Consider the following 18,676-nt stretch of genomic DNA (forward strand, 5'->3'; position numbering starts at 1 on the left):
AACGATCGCAATAGCAATCGCACCGTAACTCACTAAGCAGTCAAGACTATAGAGAATATCAGCACAATGCCACCACTCAAGACAGGCGACAAGTTCCCGGAGGGCGTCAAGTTCGAGTGCGTAACTTCCGAAACCGGTATACAGGTCGTGGACAAGTCTCGCTAACGGTCCAGGTATGTGCCAATCACGGACCCAGACCCGAAGGCATGTGGCATGCCGCAAGAATACGACGCCAGCAAGGAGTTCAAAGGGAAGAAGGTGCGTGGACCTCACACGTGTCTGCCATCGATCAACCTGCACGATGCTGATTAACGACCGTCCAGGTTGTACTAGTCTCGGTTCCTGGCGCATTTACGCCTGGCTGCCAGGCCTACCATATCCCGCCTTACCTCGAGAACTTTGACAAGCTCACGTCGAAGGGCGTCGATCTGGTTGTCGTGATTGCATTCAATGACGGCTGGGTCATGAGCGCATGGGCTAAGGTCAATGGTGTCAAGCCGGACAGCAAGGTCCTGTTCATGAGCGACTCGAAGAGCTTCTTCGCCAAGGACATCGGGTGGATGGCTGGTATGGGCGAGCGAAACGGCCGTTGGGCGATGATCATCGAGAAGGATGGCACCGTCAGCTATGCGGAGCAAGAGTCCAGCCCTCGTGAGGTCAAGGTTAGTATTGCATCTTCGCCGTTGCAATGCTCCGCTTACACGGCATCTAGGTCTCGAGTGTCGATGCAGTTCTGTCCAAGCTATGATCAATCGCCAAAACAGCATCGGATTTACACCGGACTAAGAAGTGCATATAGCTTGCATATAGACTGACGATATAGACAGTGTACATATGAGCAGACCCAGTAATTACTCAAGCACTTCACACGTAGTTCCTAGTCTGCTCGGCGCACCAATCCCAGAACTCAGCAGCCCGGCCGCTCCCACCTTCGTCCTTGCTTCTCAGCGCTAGCTCGATATCCGCTCTCTGGCCGGGATGCCAGCGGCCAAATGGCATAACGTACCGCCCGCTATCGTCCAGCTTCACCTCCTCTGACAGTCCGGCCCAGAGCTCTGTGTATGCACCCTTGACCGACTCCCACAGAGTCCAGGCAACTGCATAGTAAGTGAAAACGTCGACATTCCGCCACACGTCCGACTTAAGCTACCATCAATTGGTGAGAGAGTCAGCAGGGTAATAGCATGTTGGCCTAATACGTTTCACTTACATTTCCAGGATTCTGCGTCAAGCTCACAATGCCAGTACGCTTTGTATAGCGCCGTGCAAACTCCGAAGCAAGAAAGTAATTCCCAGCCTTGGTCTCGCAGTATCTCGGTGTACGCTGCGTCGCGGTACATGGCTTATCAATGGTGGAAATATTGAGGCCATCTTTCGGCGCCGCCATCTCGACTAATATCGAGCTCGTCCAAATCACCCGCACCGACGCCTCGGGGGCCGACGATGCAGCAGCTTCTAGCTGTGGAAGCAGTAGCTGCGTGAGTAAGAAGGCGCCGAGACAGTTCGTTGCCGTTGTCAGCTCGTGGCCTTGCTTTGAGACACTGCCGACGGGCAGCACGCTTGCACCGGCATTGTTGAAGAGCACATGCAACAGTTTCTCCTTGGCCTGAAACTCCCGTGCCGCTTGCTTGACAGAGTCTAAATCCGCGAGATCGAGTGGTAAGTAAACCAGCTCGCCACCTTCCCGGGCAGGTAGTGCGCTAGATGAAGAGAGGATCCGTTTGATGGCCTCTTGCGCCTTCGGGGCTGAGCGAGCCGCGAGATACACCTTGGCGCCAGCAGAGTAGAGGACCTTGCAGAGCTCGAGCCCGATACCAGTATTGCCGCCGGTAACTAAGAAAACTTTGCCTTGCTGTCTTGGTAGGGTCTTCTCAGTAAGCGATGGTGGTGGAGGGAAATATTGTGTCCACAGGACGCTCAACGGCACGCCCATGGCTGGGATGGGGACGGCGAAGGAGAGCAGTGAGAAAAGATATGTTATCACAAGCCTGCATTGATGTTTTGTAATGTCAGCCGCTTGTGTATAAATCAGCTTCGCTCGCGGCTAGGACAGAAATCAAGCATTGTTGCATGTCAGCGACGTAGGGGGCCCAATGATCAGGATCGGTGAGGGTTTGCGAGCGAGGAATTGGAGGCACTGCATTTGGAGTCTTGGAAGCTGTTTCGGCTGAGTCACGTAACTCGTTTGCGTGGGGGGGCCGTAACAGACCGAAGCATTCACAAACATTGCACCGCCGGACATTTGCTGAGGTGCAACATGAGAAGCAAAGAACGTTCCGGAAAACCGCTAAGCGCTTTCCACCATGCTTTCCACAGGCGCGATATGCCACAGATACTTGAACGTACAGAAAGCAAAACATTTAGCCATCCATGATTCGCGCCCACTATTGCCGCATACATCGTCACGCATATGTTTCAACAGTACTGATCATTCCATCCCTCTAATCGTGCTCAGACACAGCGCATAGTTATTGCTTCGAAGGGACGGTCTTGTTGAACGTCGAGCAAATGCTTTGTCCCGAGCGTGAGAATGTGCAGGAAACCTTGAGCTGCGACTATGCGACTGTTGCGCTCCGCCGGCAGCAGTGTCGCGAATTCGACGAACCCCTGGACGGCCTGGAGGTTTTCATTTTCCTGACCAGCGTTTTCACGAATCTTCTCTTCATCGGCTATGGCAGCCTGGACGAATCCGAGGAAATTGATACTCTCGCTGTCGAGCACGGCACGCTGCCACTGTGACTGGGCGGCAGTTTGCGTGTCCACCTGGGCAGCCGGACCGTACTTCTCGAATTCTTCCATATCAATATCGCCAGAGCCAGCTTGAACGCTGCCGAGCCCTTGCTGCGATTCGTTTGTGACTACTGCTTCGCCGCCGAACATCCCACGGCTGATCAGCGGAGAAGCAGATCGCATACGGCTTCCGCGACGACTCAACGAACCAGGCATGATACCCATGCCGGAAATGGAGGCTGAAGTAAAATGACCAGTCGGACGACGAGAGCCAGCACTCTGGTTCCACGGGAAGATGCTCGAAAGATGACGGTCGTCAAGCGGCGTCGGCGCTTCTCGACCTTGCTCGATGCCAGTGTACTCATCAATGCCTATCGGCACGTAGCCGTCATCATCCTGGAGGGCGCGACCTTGCTCGTCAGACGATGGCTCCAGGCCGCGCGAGCGTTTGCGGCGGCCTTCTTCACCTCCGTCCGTTGTCTCTCTGCTGCGCTTGTCACCTGTGCCGAGAAGGTTGACGCCTGTAAGAGTCTCAAGCAGCTTTGCGCCGGAGAACATATCTAGCGGTCCCTTGAGGAGCGTGTTAGCCTGGCCCACCAGGTCCAAACTGCCCGCTCCAAGCACCCAGAACTTGGCATTTTCTTTGGCGATTGCAGCAGCGTGCTTGGCCCGCTTCTGACGTGCGAGGTCGTGCATTGTGGCGATATACTCCTGGTTCCAGCGCGCCAGATCAGTGTTGCGCACCTCGAGCGTGGTGTCAACCGGAATGACCTTGGGCTCCGGCTTTCTGCGGCGGCGAGCTGGTGCCTTTGCACTCTCTGACGTCGTCTGCTGCTGAGCTTGCTGTTCTGCATTGCGAGGTTGGGGGAAGGGCTCGACACCGTAGTCTAGGCCAAAGTCGTCTTGTAGTGGGAAGAAGCCGTCATTATCCATTCGAGCGAGCTGCCTGTAGATTAGCATCGGGCGAACACAAAGCGCCGATCGCACTTACGGCGTCTTGTACTTCCAAACCAGCCTCATACGCCCGACTTTCATTCACGCCGGGGCTTTCGAGATCTGTGCGCTCAAATCTACTTCTCGGCGCGTCAGGCTGCCTTGAAGGCACGTCCCTGAATACGATCGTTCCGTCAGCCAGTACATCCATTCCGATGTCGTCCTCGAGCATCAAGCCTGCCGCGCTGACATGACCGGATTCGCCACGCATCCCGAAACTGCCTCGGGATCCAGTGACGGCGCCTCCAATCCATGAGCTAGAGCGACCCGGAATGTCGAGTTGCGGCATGCTGCGCTCAGAGCCCATAGACACTTGTGAGTTGTACGGTGAAAAGAGGGATTGCTGGGACTCTTCGCCAGTAGCACTCAGATCGAGATTCAACTGCTCCAGATCGAGGGGTATCAGGTCAAAATCCGGCAGGAAGTTTGGGTCATCCTGCAAGATGAGCTGGTCGGCGCTGCGACTGCATCAGTAGGCATTCGAGAAGCGCAGTCTTCAGGAATTACAACTTACCGCCCCTTGCGCCCTCCCTCAGCCTCTAATGCACTGGTTCGCATGACATTGAAGATCGTCCGCATGTTAGTCTTCGCCGTCTCCGCATCATTCAGTACGTATCCACACTGCTGAGAGTAAACGCGTGCGACGCCGTACCTGCTACTACGTCAGTCAACCACGCATCTATTACTACGCAGGTTGTGAGCACTACGTACAAGAGGCTGCTCTGCAAACGTAATGCCATTGGCGCCTCTGGCGTGACGATGGTCTCGCACGCCTTCTGCACATCGACATCGAGAATTGCTTTGCGCGATACCTTCTTGAGTGTAGACTTGGAGCCAAGCGTCGCGACAAGCCAGATGGTCGCCACGCCATACTTGCGGCTCGTAAGGACTTGCAGACAGTCAGCGACCATGCTGACAATGTACGAGGGCCAGTGAGCAGCGGTAAGGCCATCTGCTGGCTCATTGCAACGCGTACCTTCGTGGGAGTAGAACATGCTGAGCTGAGGGTGCTCTTCAAGTGAGCATACGGATATTGTAGTCTGACGATTGCTCTATTTTGTGGTGATGTTCGTGAGTAGAGATATCGTTGTCTGGTCTGAGACGTGTCGGATGAGCGACGCGTCCGCGACGCGGTGAAGTGACGTTCCGTTGACATCCTGCTCATTAGCATCTTGGGAAAGAGCGATGGGCCTCCGAATATCCCTCCAAGCTAAACCGATCAGCGAAGATGGCGTCTACCACCTAGCACTCTGGTGAATAGGATGTTGTCAAAAGCTTCTGATTCAGCATATCCACGTGGGGTAGTCTCCAAGCATACCGCACGCCCGTCACCAAAACGCCCGCACAATGGAACCGAGGGAGTCACACCTGGCTATGCATGCCGTCTCACTCTTGTAACTCCAGCCACGACCGCAGCTTGCACTTTTCTAGTACACATACTACGCCGTACCCCATACAAAGGATCGCGAAGATCAAGCAACCATCCACCTGTATCGGGTCAGCCTATGATAACACATCACACAAGATGCGTCTGACTTACCATGCGCCGCCTATCAGTCCAACCAAAACCACGGCCGTCAGTATGCCCGCGCCGGCTTTATCACCCGTCGTGATAGCCGTCGTCGGTGCACCAGGAGCGCCGTCGCCACCCGTGCCGGCAGCAGGATTACCCCTAGATATCCCGCCCGTCAGGTTCGATACCGGCCCTGCAGATCCATTGATCAACAGCCCCTGAACAACTTCCAATGCACTCATTTGCTGGCCAACACCCCAAGTGTTATCCCAGGCGTTGACGGTCCACTTCGTGCCGCACGTTACGCCGTCTGTGCCGCCCGAACAGCTGGCTGCCGCAGCCGCCGCAGACGTCTGCAGCCATCCAGAAACCAGTGGAATGACGAACGGCGCTACTTTGGAGGAAGCTGCCATCCACCGGGAAAGGTATGCTTTGAACGACAGCTGGTCGGTGTCGCAGTTGCCCTGCGGCTCGCATGCAACCTCGTACCTGCAAAGAGTCAGCGGCTGCACGGAGAACGAGTGAACTGTGAGCGGAACGTTTGCTTACATGATGCCATTCTCAAAGAAGACAACCGAGGCTGCAATGATGCCTCTGATGCGTTTCTCCCAGTTTGCCTGTTCAGCTCCAGTCGTCTATGACAAGCGTATCAGCACACAAGTCACGTTAAGGAAAGTTGGCTGTTGATGCTCACTTGGTTCCACATCACGGACGCTCCAAGCAGGAAAACACCCGCGTTGTAGGTCCATTGTAGATGATTCAGTTGCGAGCAGTTCAAATTGTCGTCTGTGCCGTCAAAGACCTGATACGTTGGGCTCATCAAGCCAACGGACTCAACCCAGTCATACATCTGGTTTGCCCAATCAAAGTACGTTTGGTTCTTCGTATAATAACCCAATCTTGCTGCCAAATTGAAGAAGGCGCCGTTCGAGATCGAGTTCTTGTAGTTGTACCCGTTGTTGAAGGCGAAGATTTGCCATTTCAGTCCTCCTCCGCAAGAGCTGGTGTCCCACCGCAGTGCTTGCGAGTTGAAGACAGCTTGTGCCAGCTCGAGCCACTGCGGTTGGTTGTCGGGCGGATTGGGAAACTTGACCTCAGCTGCGGACATTGCCGCCATGCCCCAGAAGCCTTGGTCGTCGTTGCCTTCGGACTTGGTCTGGTTTGACGGCATGAAGCTGTTATCTGTACCAGTCTGGAAGAGCATCGCTTGCGTCACAACATCCTGTGCAAGGTCAGCAAGTTGCCGTAGCGAACGTTCTCCAGTGGATTTACATTGTAAGTCGCGTCACCCGTGTAGTACCAATAATCGATCAGAGATCCCCACATCGCGCCTGCCTCCCACCAATAGTACGGTCCTGGTAGTAAACCCGGTGTGCCACCGGTCGTGTTACCGCTGTAGTAGCTCATCATGCCGTGCGCTATCACCGAGGCCACCTGCTTGATGCTGTTCGGATCCTGCCTGTTGAGCACAATGGCACTCGCAGACCGTGCAGCCAGCAACACGCCTGCTACCATGCCTAACCTGGGCTTCATCTTGTGGATATGTGTGAGATCGCCTTCTGGGTTCAAATTCGCCGAAACGTGGCGGTGACCCTACTCTTGAGCCGCAGCCTCTCGATACCTGCTTGACAGTTGATGGTCTACTCGAATGCGTGCTGTACTGTGGGGTATGCCACAACCGTAGTTGTGTGTTTATTTGAGTGATTACGCAAAGTCCAAGGTCTCGGCAGGCTTGGGTCAGCGGCGCGTCGCAGAGGGTGTGGCGAAGGTGGTCGTTCCCTTGCAGTCTGCGGCGTTTCTACGAAATGCAACGAGTGGAAGGGGTTGAAGGGTGTTAGTGAAGGCGTAGAATTGGTTCGGCGTCGATACCGGGTGCTCGTCGTTGGCTGTGCTCGGTAGCAGCCGGTCTGCTGATGCTGGTGGACTGGCAACAAGCATGCAGCAGCGCACGTAGGGGTCTGCATAATACGGGGAAACGGTCCGTGCGGTGCATCGAAATAGCATCTATGCTGCACAGCACGCGAACACAACCCATGAGCATTCAGCTACCCACAACACCCTCAGACCATCTCAGCATTTTATGCAGAACTTGTAGTGCCATCTAGTGAGCATCTGTAGGCCCAACAATGACACGATCATGCGAAAAAGGGCTGCTTGAATGTGGCTTTAAGATCGTACCTTGCAGCGGCCCAAGCGGCGGCGTCGATCTCGCCGTCTGCTGCGTCATGCGGCGCGCGACTCGAAGGCAACATGAAGGAGTGACTTTCGGACTGCGAACCCTCTCACCTCACAGTCAATGGACGTTGTCCTCGCCCGTCGCCGTACGACTATCCCATCCTGATTTCTGCGTCATGAATTGAACACCGGTATCAGCACATGTGACTCCCTCAGCTTCACAAGCCTGCCGTCGCCTTGTTCGGTCTTGCCCGAAGACCTACTATTGTCTGCGTAAAGGCATTCCTGCCAGTACCTATCGCACAAGACACAATGCCCCGTGCCACTCGCGCCTCAGCTGCAAGAGCAGCAGCAGTACAGGTGGAGCCTCAGCAGCTCTCGAGTCCGCCAACAACTCCGGTCCCCAACCGTGGCAAGCGTGCTCGCAAAGCCATCAAGACCGAGGACGATGGAGATGTCAATGCTCTCCCACACAATCTTGGGACGGCCATGCCCACTCCGGGAGCGGACGACGATCCTGATCTGGATAATTCGCCACCCAAGAAGCGAGCTAAGCGAGCTGTGAGGAATGAGCGTACCAAGGTGCTCAAGGACGATGCGGCAGATGCTGCTGTTAAACCTGAAGCCGACGATGACGCCAAAGCAACTCCCAAGAAGACACCGAAGAAAGCGAACTACGGCCTGACTCCCGGCGCCTCACCCTACCCTGACTACCTCCGCCCCACGGCCGAAGAATGTCGTGAAGTCGTTCGTCTGCTCGAGAAAGTGCACGGCAAGGTGGTAGTTCCCAAAGCCGTACCGCCTCCATCTCTTGACGTGTCAGGGTGTGGTGAGGTGCCTTCCGTACTTGATGCGCTTGTTCGCACCCGGCTGAGCGCAAACACGACGAACAAGAATAGCAGTACCGCCTTCCAAGGCCTTGTGAAGCGTTTCGGCACGCTTCAAGAGGGCATAGGCAAGGGCAGCGTGGACTGGGACGCCGTTCGTCGAGCCCCACAGAAGGAAGTCTTCAAGGCTATTGAGCGTGGTGGTCTAGCCGACCGCAAGTCCAAAGACATACAAGCCATCCTACAGCTCGCCTACGAAGAGAATCAAGAGCGGAAAGCAGCCTTGACTGCCGAGTCCGCCAACGCCACGGCAGTAGGCGCCGAGCAGGAAGCAGAGTCCGAAAAGCACGCCGAAGTCGAGAAAGCTAGTCAGAACATCATCTCCCTCGACCATCTCCACCTTCTCAGCACCTCAGCCGCCATCGAAAAGATGCTGTCTTACCCCGGCATCGGCCCCAAAACTGCCTCCTGCGTCGCGCTCTTCTGCCTGCAACGACCCAGCTTCGCAGTCGACACGCACGTCTTCCGTCTCTGCCAGTACCTTGGATGGGTGCCCAAAACAGTCAAGAAGGGCCAACCGAAAGTCGATCGCAACACGACGTACAGTCACTGCGATGTGCGGATTCCGGATGAGTACAAGTACCCACTCCATCAGTTATTGATCAAGCATGGCAAAACGTGTCCCAGGTGTAGAGCCATCACGGGACAGAGTAGTGCGGGATGGGAACAGGGCTGCCCGATTGAGCATTTAGTTAAGCGGCATGGGACTAAAAAGGGTGGGGTGTCGGTGGTGGAGAGGAAGAAGGCGATGGAGGCTGCCGGGTTGGGAGCGGAGGAGGCGGGGAAGATTGCAGAGGCGGAGGTGGAGGCGGAGGAGAGTGAATTGAGCGATGCGCTGGAAGAGGAGGAGCGCTAAGTAGAGACAACTGACACAGTGCATATTATCAAGGAGGACAGTAAGGGTCATGCAAGTTGGCCGTGCCGTAATGCACAATGTAACATGTAGTGTACCATATCCGCATCCAGATACCCTGTACATAACCTAACACCTTCGCCATGCCACAGAACGTTTCCACAAATAAGCGCACACGCTTAGAACTGCCCTTCAGTATTCCCTTCACCCATCGACTTACTCCCCGAACTGCCCGCCTGGATAGCGCCAATGATTCCATCCAAATACCCAGCTCCACTCCACTTCTGATGTGTTAACACATCGACGCCCAGCTCCTTCTCCCTCTTTTGGACAAGGTCCACATACGCCTTCATCCCTTCGTCCTTGTACTTGCGGGCCAACTCCGACGTGATGGTAGCGGTAGAATGCAGACCCGCAAGCGAAATAAGCTGTAACACGAAGCCATGCTTCGCGAGATCCCAGATGAAGCCCTTGAGGTCAGTCTCTGTGAAGCCATGGCCGGACCAGTTGAAGGACGGGGAGAGGTTGTAGACGAGCTTCTTGCCGGGGAGCTGTTCGTGGATCTCGGCGGAGAAGGAGGCGGCTTTTTGGACGCTAGGGTCTGCTGTTTCGAGCCAGAGCAGGTCGGCATATGGACCGAACTCGATGGCGCGCTTGGTCGCTGCGGGCAGGCCGGCGCGGTAATGGTAGAAGCCTTCCCGCGTGCGAGGGGTGTCCCAGTTGAAGCTCACTGGGCTGCCCGCGATCTCTGCTGCAAGCTTTCTGCGGCGGTGGAGCGGCGTGTTGCGCTCTTGACTCATGCGGTCGAGATAGGGTTGTGCGTCTTTGCCTTGTGCCTTAATGTGGGCTTCGGCCGCTTCATTGAAGGTGACGAGTTTGTACTTCTTCACCCAGTCGGCCTCGAAGGCGTCAATCTCGGCACTGGTGGCACCAGATTGCTCCATGATCTGCAGTGTGTCCGCCAAGGGCTCAACGTCGTCTTCGGTGATACCGAGGATGTACTCGTGGTCCCGCGCGTCGACGGCTGAGCTTAGCAGCTTGCCGCTCTCACTGTCCGTACGAGCAATGACGAGGTTCTCGCAGCCCATCAGATCCCACTGAAAGCGTGCAGCAACTAGTCTGTTGATGTGCTCGCCCACGGGCACGAGCACCTTACCGGCCAAGTGCCCACACTTCTTGCCGCCATGCAGCTGGTCTTCGAAGTGCACTGCCGCCGCACCATTCTCCGCAAACAGCTTCGCCAGCTTTAGCACCGCGCTCAAGCCACCGTGACCAGTATCACCGTCCGCAACAATAGGCCGTAGGTAGTCGATGTAAGGCGTCTTGCCTCGCTGCCCTGCGCTCATTGCCCGCCGGGCATCGTAATGCTTCCGGTCGTGCAGCTGCTGCGCCTTGAACAATCTCTGCACTTGGTTTGGCACGGTGTTATACGGATAGTCACCAAAATCCGGCGAGACTTCGTTTGTCGATGTCAGTACGCTACTGCAGGCCCAGCCGGAGACGTACAGGATCTCCTGGTACGGTGCCTGTTGGGTCATCTGCACTGGATCGATGGCACCCATAGTGTGAACGGGCTGACCCTGCGATGCCCGCGCTTCGAGCAGATTGAACAGCTTGCGAGCCATTAGCGAAGAAGGGTAGACTTGCTGCAGCGTGCCGCGTTTCGACACCACATCTTCGGCGCTGTAGGGTCGCTTGATGCCCTTGTACCGCGGGCTGGTCCACCACTCGTTGACCTGCTGGACTTGCTGATTGAAGATCTCCTCCTCTGCGGCCGGCTTCTCTGACTCCGGCAGCAAATGAAAGGAGTCAGTAGGATGCGTGCCTGGTAATGGCGGGCTCACTGGGGTAACAGTAGACGACATGCGAGCGGCAGGGTAGGATATGCATCGACTTCGCGGACAAGGTATGCTTCGAGGTACAGCAGCAGTATGAGGGCATCTCCTCGCCTGCCGTAACGCTCGCGCCCCGGTTCTGAACATGTCGACTCCTCTCGGTTATTATGCGCTGAGCCTCAGAAGTCTTGCCACCGTCATAGATGGGAAATGCTCGAATGTACCTAGCGTTCCATGCTCGATTTCGGCTTCAGAAATGTCGCTTCAGGATACTCTCCGACTTTGTGGGGTGCACTTGGAAGAGGTGGAAAAGCAGACCTCGCCGTCGCTGTCGGAGCGACATCGGAGAGGCTTCCGCTCCGCCAGCATGAGTCGTTGAGCCGAGGTTGGATGAGTGGGAGCTCACAATGAGCTCGCAGCTCGGTTGTGACGTGCAACTACTGCAGGCACTAACTCTGCTCAACTTTTCTGTACAGCCTTCGCCTACTCGCCTGCTCGGGCTCACGACCGCTCCATCGACAGACGGGTTGTGTGCGGGAGGTATTAGGCAGAGCAGAGCATCGTAAGAACCCCCCGAGAGCGGGGTCAGGTTAGCCGTTTCAGCCATTGCCCTCACATAATGGCGCTCTCCACCAGCGCAGTGACGAGGGCGCTGAGAGCTTCGAGAAGCAGTATCACCTACAACGCCATACGCACATATGCCACAGCAGAGCCTGATCTCAAGGCAACGCTCAAAGAAGTCATACCCGAGAAGCGGGAGCTCTTCAAGAAAGTTCGTTCTCACGCAGACAAGAAGATTGGCGATGTCAAGATCGAGAACACGATCGGCGGCATGCGTGGCCTCAAGGCTATGGTATGGGAAGGCTCCGTGCTAGACGCCAACGAAGGCATCCGTTTTCACGGCCGCACAATCAAGGAATGCCAGAAAGAGCTCCCCAAAGGCACGAGCGGGACGGAGATGCTGCCCGAGTCCATGTTCTGGCTACTACTCACGGGCAAAGTGCCCAGCGTGAACCAAGTACGAGCGTTCAGCAAAGAGCTGGCGCAAAAGTCCAGCATACCCGCTTTCATAGAAAAGATGCTTGACGACTTTCCTACCGACCTGCATCCCATGACTCAGTTTGCTTGCGCCGTATCCGCGCTCAACTACGAGTCCGTCTTCGCGAAGATGTACGAGAAGGGCATGAACAAGGCCGATTACTGGGAACCGACCTTCGACGACTGCATCAGCCTGCTCGCCAAGCTTCCCACCATCGCTGCCAAGATCTACCAGAATGCGTACCGTGGCGGTGGAGCCCTCCCAGCCCAGGTAGATGAGAGCCAAGACTGGTCCTACAACTTCGCCGCCATGCTCGGAAAAGGCGGCAGCGAGAACGAAGGCTTCCAGGACCTGCTCCGCCTTTACCTTGCCCTACATGGCGACCACGAGGGTGGCAACGTCTCGGCACATGCCACTCACCTCGTGGGCTCCGCACTGAGCGACCCTTTCCTCTCCTACTCTGCCGGTCTGCAAGGCCTTGCCGGCCCCCTGCACGGCCTCGCCGCGCAAGAAGTGCTACGCTGGATCCTGCAGATGCAAGAAACTGTTGGCACGCAATTCAGCGACCAGGATGTCAAGGACTACCTATGGAGCACGCTAAAGTCCGGCCGCGTAATCCCAGGGTACGGTCACGCTGTCCTGCGCAAACCTGACCCACGCTTCGAGGCCCTTATGGACTTCGCCTCTGCCCGGCCGGAGATTGCACAAGATCCTGTCTTCCAACTTGTCAAGAAGAACAGCGAAATTGCGCCCGCAGTCTTGACCGAGCATGGCAAGACGAAGAATCCGTTCCCCAATGTAGACTCGAGCTCTGGCGTGCTTTTCCACCACTACGGCTTCAAGGAAACATTGTACTATACCGCCACCTTCGGCGTATCGAGAGGTCTCGGTCCGCTTGCGCAGCTAATCTGGGACCGTGCGCTGGGTCTGCCGATTGAGCGGCCCAAGAGCATTAACTTGCAGGGACTACTTGATGCGGCGGAAAAGGCATGAGCCGATCGCTCTTTGTTGGTGAAGGACTTGAAGCGTGTCAATGGAATGATAGATGGCGCTTGTAAGCCGTCTGTATAGTGCTATAACCGAGTGCCTTGCACATGGCGAGAGCCACCCGCAATCTATCCCGCCCGAAATGTCCGCTCCATGCGTTGTCGACCCGTAAGCCGTGCCAGCGCTCATCGCTAATAAGTCGAGAACCTATACACGCAAGAACAAGGTACACCAACGCCCTTTGCTCAATACCACGGCAATCAATGCCGGTTTAGAAAGTAAACTGCATCAAACCACTGTTCAAGGCGATCGGCAGCAAAAAGTGACTGACACACACAGTACTCATCGGCAGGATGGCAATGAAGTCGTTGATGCGCCAGCTGTAGGGTACGAAATCGGCGGTGGCCAGTATGACCATCATGACGATGCCGAAGAGGGAGAAGCCGATGCTGCCTTTGAAGTTCTTGAGCACACGCGGGACCTCGATGAAGAAGTTGGTCTGTGTCGCCTCCTTGGACGTGGCGCCCCAGGTCATGTTGATTTCGAACATATGTGATAGGCTGTAGTGAAGAGAGAATGTCAGCACGATGTGTGGCGGTATCATGGGTAGAAGCAGGGGTGTACTTACAGCGCCTGGCTGACGTGCAGACTTAGCCCACCCAGGAAGACGGCAAGCATGAGCGTCCATTTGATGTTCTCGATGAAGCTCCCGAACCAGCTGCGCTCGCCAATCCGGTAACGCATTGTAGCCAACGCGAAGTTGCCCAACCCGTTGAAGACGATGACGATGGAGAACCAGACTTTCCAGGAGTCGATGTAGTACTTGTCCAGGTAGCCGTTGAACCAGCCTATGGCGAAGTAGTTGGCCAAGGTGAGGATCCACGCGGCACCAATGGCGTAGTAAGTTCCGATGTAGGAGATGATAGTGATCTTGGAGGTCATGCGGATGTTGGAAAAGAGGAATTTGCGGAAGAGGGGAGTGAATGGGCTGTCAAGTACGTGTCAGTATGATGTACCCGAAGATAACATAGTAGGGCGGGTCAAGAGACTTACCCTCTCCACAGCCATGTGCGGATGGGATGGAAGAGCAATTCGTTGCAGCCGTAGGCGTACTTTTCCCATCTGGCAAGCTCGTCGTAGACGGTCAAGCTGACGCCTTCTTTGAAGCCTTCGCCTGCCCAGGCGGCAAGACGGATGATGTAGCCGTTGGTCTGGAGCTTGAGGGACATTTCAAAGTCTTCCGAAACGTGCGCTTCGGACCAGAACTTCTCGTAACCGTCATCGTCAAAGTAGCCGATCTGTTGTATGGCGCTCCAGCGGAGGATGGCATTATGACCGACGAAGGGTGCAACGTCGCCGTTGGAGACGGTGTATTTGATGGCGGTGTAGATAAGGTTCGTCTGGGATTACGATTAGTGCTGGTTGAGGCGTGCGGGTCCGGACGACCATGGACTTACGAAGAATGTGATACCGTTCTCGAAGAAGTCGCCAACCACTTGCATCACACCAGAGCTGAACTGCATGATGCCGACTTGTGGTGATTGCTCCATCTCGCTGACTGCGTCAAGCAGACAATCTTCGGGAACACGGGTATCACTGTCAATAATGAGGATGTAGTCTCCAATTCGGATATTGCCATCCGCCCAAGCCCGGCCATGTTCTTGGACTACTTCCTGCAAACATCTCTCATACTCGGCCGCTTCGTCGTTCTGGGTCCAGAGCTCGTGCCTTTGCACCTCAGCGAGCTTCGTCTCAACATTGTTGCTCAACATAAGGCCAAAGTTCATATTGCTAGCTTTCTTGAACTTACCACGGCGGATGAAGCCGTCCGAGTTATGCTTCGGTCTAGCTGTCCAGCCGATGCAGTTGTCTGCATAGAAGTTGATCCGTGCTCGCCTCTCTTCGGCGTCAATAAGCTGCAGTCCATCATCATTGATGAATATATTAGCTGTACCACCCTGAAGTTCGTATGTGGAAATTGCCTTCTTCACTGAGCGGACAGTTGGCGCAATGACGCCGGCGAGACCTTCTTTGTAGACTGGACACTGCACGGTGACGTGCGGCAACGGTCGGGTGGTCAGTCGTCGAGGCAGCATGGCGGAATAGAAGCGACTGTTCTCCCGCATCTGCTTGATAGGCCCAATACATTGAGCGACGCAACCCACAATGACTTGTGCGAAGAAAAGCGTGAAGAAGATCTGCACCGGAGTGAGGAGAACGAAGGCTACCCTCAGGTAGTTGTGATCGACCGCGGTGGCGATGCCAATCTGGCGAAAGCCAGCGCCTAACATGACCGTGATCAGGAAGAGTGTCACACCAACCAGGACTGTGTTCATGAGGTGGGTGGGTCGCTTTTCGGGTAGCAGTTCGCCGCTCTCTTCGTCCACTTCTTCGAAAGTTACTCGCGGCACCTTCTTATTGTTGTCCTGGTCAGGGCTGGTGTCGTCGTCCTGGAGCTCATCTCCGGCACTCCAGATCATGTTCATAAGCTCAGACTCAATTGCTTTTGCCCGGGGTATCAGGTTAGCGGCCTCTGAATGGTGTCAGCTATTGTTACAGGTCGATGACATTGCAGGTCAACGCACCATCATCCCAAACTACCAGCAGACCTTCGTTAAGAATAAAGGCCGCCGACTGAGCACTTCTTGCTTTCTTGAAGTCCTCCATGGTGGGAAGGACTTGCACATGAAGACCGTTTTTCAACGGCACATCAGCGCCATCAGGGACCCACGAAAGGTACGTCTTCACGACACGGCTGTTGACAGTCATGGCACACATTAGGTTCAACGCCATGACACCAGCGGCGAACTGCGAGTGAATGAGATCCGGAGGACAGGCGAGATAGCTGCCTCTTAGCTTGCGGATCAGTATGCCTTCCGTGTAGCCCGTGCTGTCGCCAATCCACAAGTTCGCACACTGCTGCTGGAACAGGTAGTTAACCATGACCTCGTGTCTGATGTCTTCCATGAAGCTTGTGCGTGGCGTTCCAGACTTGGTTGAAGATAATGATGCCCTTGGGTTTTCCGAACCATCTTGTGCGAAGGGTGGGTGTGGCTTCTCACGCCAGTCTGGTTGCTCGTTGTTCGATGTGTCTGACGCTTGTGGTGCCTTCTCCTTCTCCGCTTTCTTACTCGACTTCAAGTACCCAAGGAGGCCCATTGTGGCCAGTCAGTGGCTGAAAGGGCTGTTGCCGGTCTTTTACTGTAAGACCTCTCTTACTAGGGTAGCCTATTGCAAGATAATCGATATGAAAGCGAACGACAAGCGAAATATCAATACTGGCAACAGCGAGAGGTATGCTGAGCTACGAAACAGCAAGACGGGAGATGATGAGAGTAAGGTAGAACGTCCAGAGCACATCGGCCTGATTGAGACCGAGCCGCCCTGAATTAGGTATGCGTTATCAAGCGCGTATACCAAGCGATGTCACGGACCCGGCTTGAGTTCTGCTACCAGCGTGTTGGCATTGTGGCGACCGTGATCCATACATGGCCATCCTGTGTAAGGGTTGTGTCACAGCATAGTCGGAACCCCAGTCGATAAAACCTAAATTGGGAGACCCCAAGTGGGAAAGCGGGTCATGGTGTTGCAGCAGGCACAGCATGCTGCGCGTGTGTCCAAGCGGTCCGTAGACTGATGCGGTGTTCTGGCGGCATAAACCTTGAGTTTTTGGGATCCACGCAGTCGTATCCATTGTAGGTGCTCGGCACAATGCTTGGCAACAAGGTGCCGGGCATCCACCTAATCTGGCAGTGACATTCCGACTGCAGCTCAATCCCTCTCAGCACTCGGTTCTCGCGACACTTTGCCACGCAATATCTGAACCGTTATACATTGCTCCCAGAGGCAGATTGAAGCAATTGGCGGACGTGGCGAGATGCCTCAGCGCTGCTCCTACGCGCTGCTTTCAGCAGAGAGAACATCAACGTATAGCGGTCGCGTGCTTCGTGCATGATGAAGTTGGATGCATTGGAAGCCTGATTACATGGGCGTCTGTTGAAGTTGCTTAATCCTCATCGCCGGTACAACTCCCTCGCAGATAGGCCAGGCCCAGGTCGCTTTAACGTTTCACGTTGCCATGCATGGCGGAATGCATTGCATAAAAAGCTCCGCAATATCCTTGCCCTTTGTTCCTAGATTAGCACAGAGTTCCAAGTTCGGGGAGTCGGCTGCCTTGCGAGAATGGCATGCAGGCATGGGACGTGCAACATTGCAGACACGTAGATGAGTTCCTGCTGGCTGTTGGTTGCCGCTTAATGCACTCACCGGAAGAAGGCACAGGATAGAGGCATCCTCCACCATCTGCACAGTCAAACGCCTGCAGTACCAATGATAAGCCTGATAAGCATAATCTCTGCGACAGTGCCGGACACGAGGATTTCGCGTCCTGGCTCTCAGGTACCGAGCGGTTAGCAGGAGAGTACTCCACACCGTCTTCGCCGCATGCGTGGCAGGATGCACTTCATGATGCAACGAGCCGTCGCCCGAATCCATTCCCGCGGCCTTCCAGGTAGGGTGCCCGTACTGGTGCCGAGAAGCGCAAAAGCTTCCGCCTACTTTTACAAGCCCGTGATAGTGGCCTCAAGATTCCAGAGGTGCAGCTGCACGCTGTGCAGGGAAGGCTGTAGGAACCTTGCCGTGTCGTCGGTCCCGACATGGCCGTTGTTGCAGGTCACTCTGACGTGTGCGAATGGCGGTCCATCGTCGCTCAAAGATAAGAATATCATTTACTACGCGCAGTAGCGGTGATGCTGTGTCACTAGCGTAACCCATCTGACGTTCAGAGAGCCTCTGCGCGCGGGTGATTAATGCAGCCACAAAAAGGCAAGCCGCCGTTAGACTGCGACTGGCTGTCGGGTCAACCACGCGTCGCCAGTACGCCAAGTCGCTCTAGCTTCGCGCATAATGGCGGATGGATATAGAAACTAGGCGTTTCACAGATCCACCGGCGGGACGCTGCATCGACGTCGAAGAAACATCGAAGCTGGCACCGCCGTTCAACCGTTCTGCCATCATAACAAGCTCTGAAGACCATTCTAGTGCAAGGTGGCGTTGCCCCATTTGTCAAAGGAGCCGGCGCGATCGCGGGCCAACGGTCGCCAAGCTCGCAGAGTTCGGCGCCGTTCTGCTTAAACTGCCATGTGATCTGCACCGAATCTTGAGGTAGATTGGAACGGCTCGGCAGCAGCTTTTCGGCGTGCGATCGCATTCAGATGGTACAGTGCAGTGTTTTCCAGTTCAGGCTTGAGCCACCGATCCCGCACCGGCAACAGACCCCTTTCCCTTCGCCTAATGGGGCACTTGTCTTCCGCCAGCGAGCATCAAGGTTCCATCGGGAAAGTGCGACCTGTCACACTCACGCGGCAGCTACTGTAACGGACATGAGCCACGATTATGCGTCGTTCACCGCGTCCGCCACAGACTGGTCTGCCCTCAGGTACCCATAACCATCCCGCCGGAAGCCAAAGGTTAATCTGAAGCACAACGAAACCTCTCTCGCTTGCGAATACGATTTGCGTATCGTAACGAGGCGCTGATACGCCGCCACAGGCATATGCGAAACCTTGCATATTGCAGCAACACTATATTGCAGTCGCTGCTGTACAGTGCAGTCGACGAGAATAGAACCTGCCCGCCTCCAGTACTACACAACTCTTGACTGTA

General features: G+C 55.3%; 8 protein-coding genes across 8 annotated transcripts; 3 read left to right on the forward strand and 5 right to left on the reverse strand.

Annotated features, from left to right (window-relative positions):
• Nucleotides 1-66: 66 nt before the first annotated feature.
• On the forward strand, nucleotides 67-748 carry BAUCODRAFT_149714 (uncharacterized protein; the record flags this gene model as incomplete). Its single annotated transcript, XM_007680192.1, has 4 exons — nucleotides 67-116; nucleotides 174-258; nucleotides 324-662; nucleotides 713-748. The coding sequence occupies 4 exons, from the start codon at nucleotides 67-69 to the stop codon at nucleotides 746-748; spliced, it is 510 nt and encodes a 169-aa protein (XP_007678382.1).
• Nucleotides 749-864: 116 nt separating this feature from the next.
• BAUCODRAFT_25740 (uncharacterized protein) lies at nucleotides 865-1,933 on the reverse strand (the record flags this gene model as incomplete). The annotated part of the gene is made up of 2 exons (XM_007679769.1): nucleotides 865-1,146; nucleotides 1,211-1,933. 2 exons carry the CDS (start codon nucleotides 1,931-1,933, stop codon nucleotides 865-867), a joined length of 1,005 nt encoding a protein of 334 aa, XP_007677959.1.
• Nucleotides 1,934-2,174: 241 nt separating this feature from the next.
• BAUCODRAFT_552473 (uncharacterized protein) lies at nucleotides 2,175-4,956 on the reverse strand. Its single transcript, XM_007680193.1, has 4 exons — nucleotides 4,435-4,956; nucleotides 4,238-4,375; nucleotides 3,722-4,181; nucleotides 2,175-3,672 (listed from the first exon to the last, which is right to left on the reverse strand). The coding sequence occupies exons 1-4, from the start codon at nucleotides 4,716-4,718 to the stop codon at nucleotides 2,452-2,454; spliced, it is 2,103 nt and encodes a 700-aa protein (XP_007678383.1). The 5' UTR covers nucleotides 4,719-4,956; the 3' UTR covers nucleotides 2,175-2,451.
• A 303-nt stretch (nucleotides 4,957-5,259) lies between these two features.
• BAUCODRAFT_73299 (glycoside hydrolase family 76 protein) lies at nucleotides 5,260-6,751 on the reverse strand (the record flags this gene model as incomplete). The annotated part of the gene is made up of 4 exons (XM_007679975.1): nucleotides 5,260-5,725; nucleotides 5,786-5,871; nucleotides 5,931-6,458; nucleotides 6,509-6,751. The coding sequence occupies 4 exons, from the start codon at nucleotides 6,749-6,751 to the stop codon at nucleotides 5,260-5,262; spliced, it is 1,323 nt and encodes a 440-aa protein (XP_007678165.1).
• A 972-nt stretch (nucleotides 6,752-7,723) lies between these two features.
• On the forward strand, nucleotides 7,724-9,154 carry BAUCODRAFT_73567 (uncharacterized protein; the record flags this gene model as incomplete). Its single annotated transcript, XM_007679996.1, has 2 exons — nucleotides 7,724-7,993; nucleotides 8,066-9,154. The coding sequence occupies 2 exons, from the start codon at nucleotides 7,724-7,726 to the stop codon at nucleotides 9,152-9,154; spliced, it is 1,359 nt and encodes a 452-aa protein (XP_007678186.1).
• Nucleotides 9,155-9,242: 88 nt separating this feature from the next.
• BAUCODRAFT_552469 (uncharacterized protein) lies at nucleotides 9,243-11,369 on the reverse strand. Its single transcript, XM_007680194.1, has one exon. The coding sequence runs from the start codon at nucleotides 11,131-11,133 to the stop codon at nucleotides 9,331-9,333; it is 1,803 nt and encodes a 600-aa protein (XP_007678384.1). The 5' UTR covers nucleotides 11,134-11,369; the 3' UTR covers nucleotides 9,243-9,330.
• Nucleotides 11,370-11,605: 236 nt separating this feature from the next.
• Nucleotides 11,606-13,018, forward strand: BAUCODRAFT_124199 (uncharacterized protein; the record flags this gene model as incomplete). The annotated part of the gene is made up of 1 exon (XM_007680195.1): nucleotides 11,606-13,018. The coding sequence occupies one exon, from the start codon at nucleotides 11,606-11,608 to the stop codon at nucleotides 13,016-13,018; it is 1,413 nt and encodes a 470-aa protein (XP_007678385.1).
• Nucleotides 13,019-13,283: 265 nt separating this feature from the next.
• Nucleotides 13,284-16,171, reverse strand: BAUCODRAFT_149721 (uncharacterized protein; the record flags this gene model as incomplete). Its single annotated transcript, XM_007680196.1, has 5 exons — nucleotides 13,284-13,572; nucleotides 13,641-14,000; nucleotides 14,066-14,412; nucleotides 14,470-15,545; nucleotides 15,598-16,171. The coding sequence occupies 5 exons, from the start codon at nucleotides 16,169-16,171 to the stop codon at nucleotides 13,284-13,286; spliced, it is 2,646 nt and encodes an 881-aa protein (XP_007678386.1).
• Between the last annotated feature and the right edge of the window lie 2,505 nt (nucleotides 16,172-18,676).

The sequence above is a fragment of the Baudoinia panamericana genome, assembly GCF_000338955.1.
Source record: "Baudoinia panamericana UAMH 10762 unplaced genomic scaffold BAUCOscaffold_9, whole genome shotgun sequence".
NCBI classification, from domain to species: Eukaryota; Fungi; Ascomycota; class Dothideomycetes; order Mycosphaerellales; family Teratosphaeriaceae; genus Baudoinia; species Baudoinia panamericana.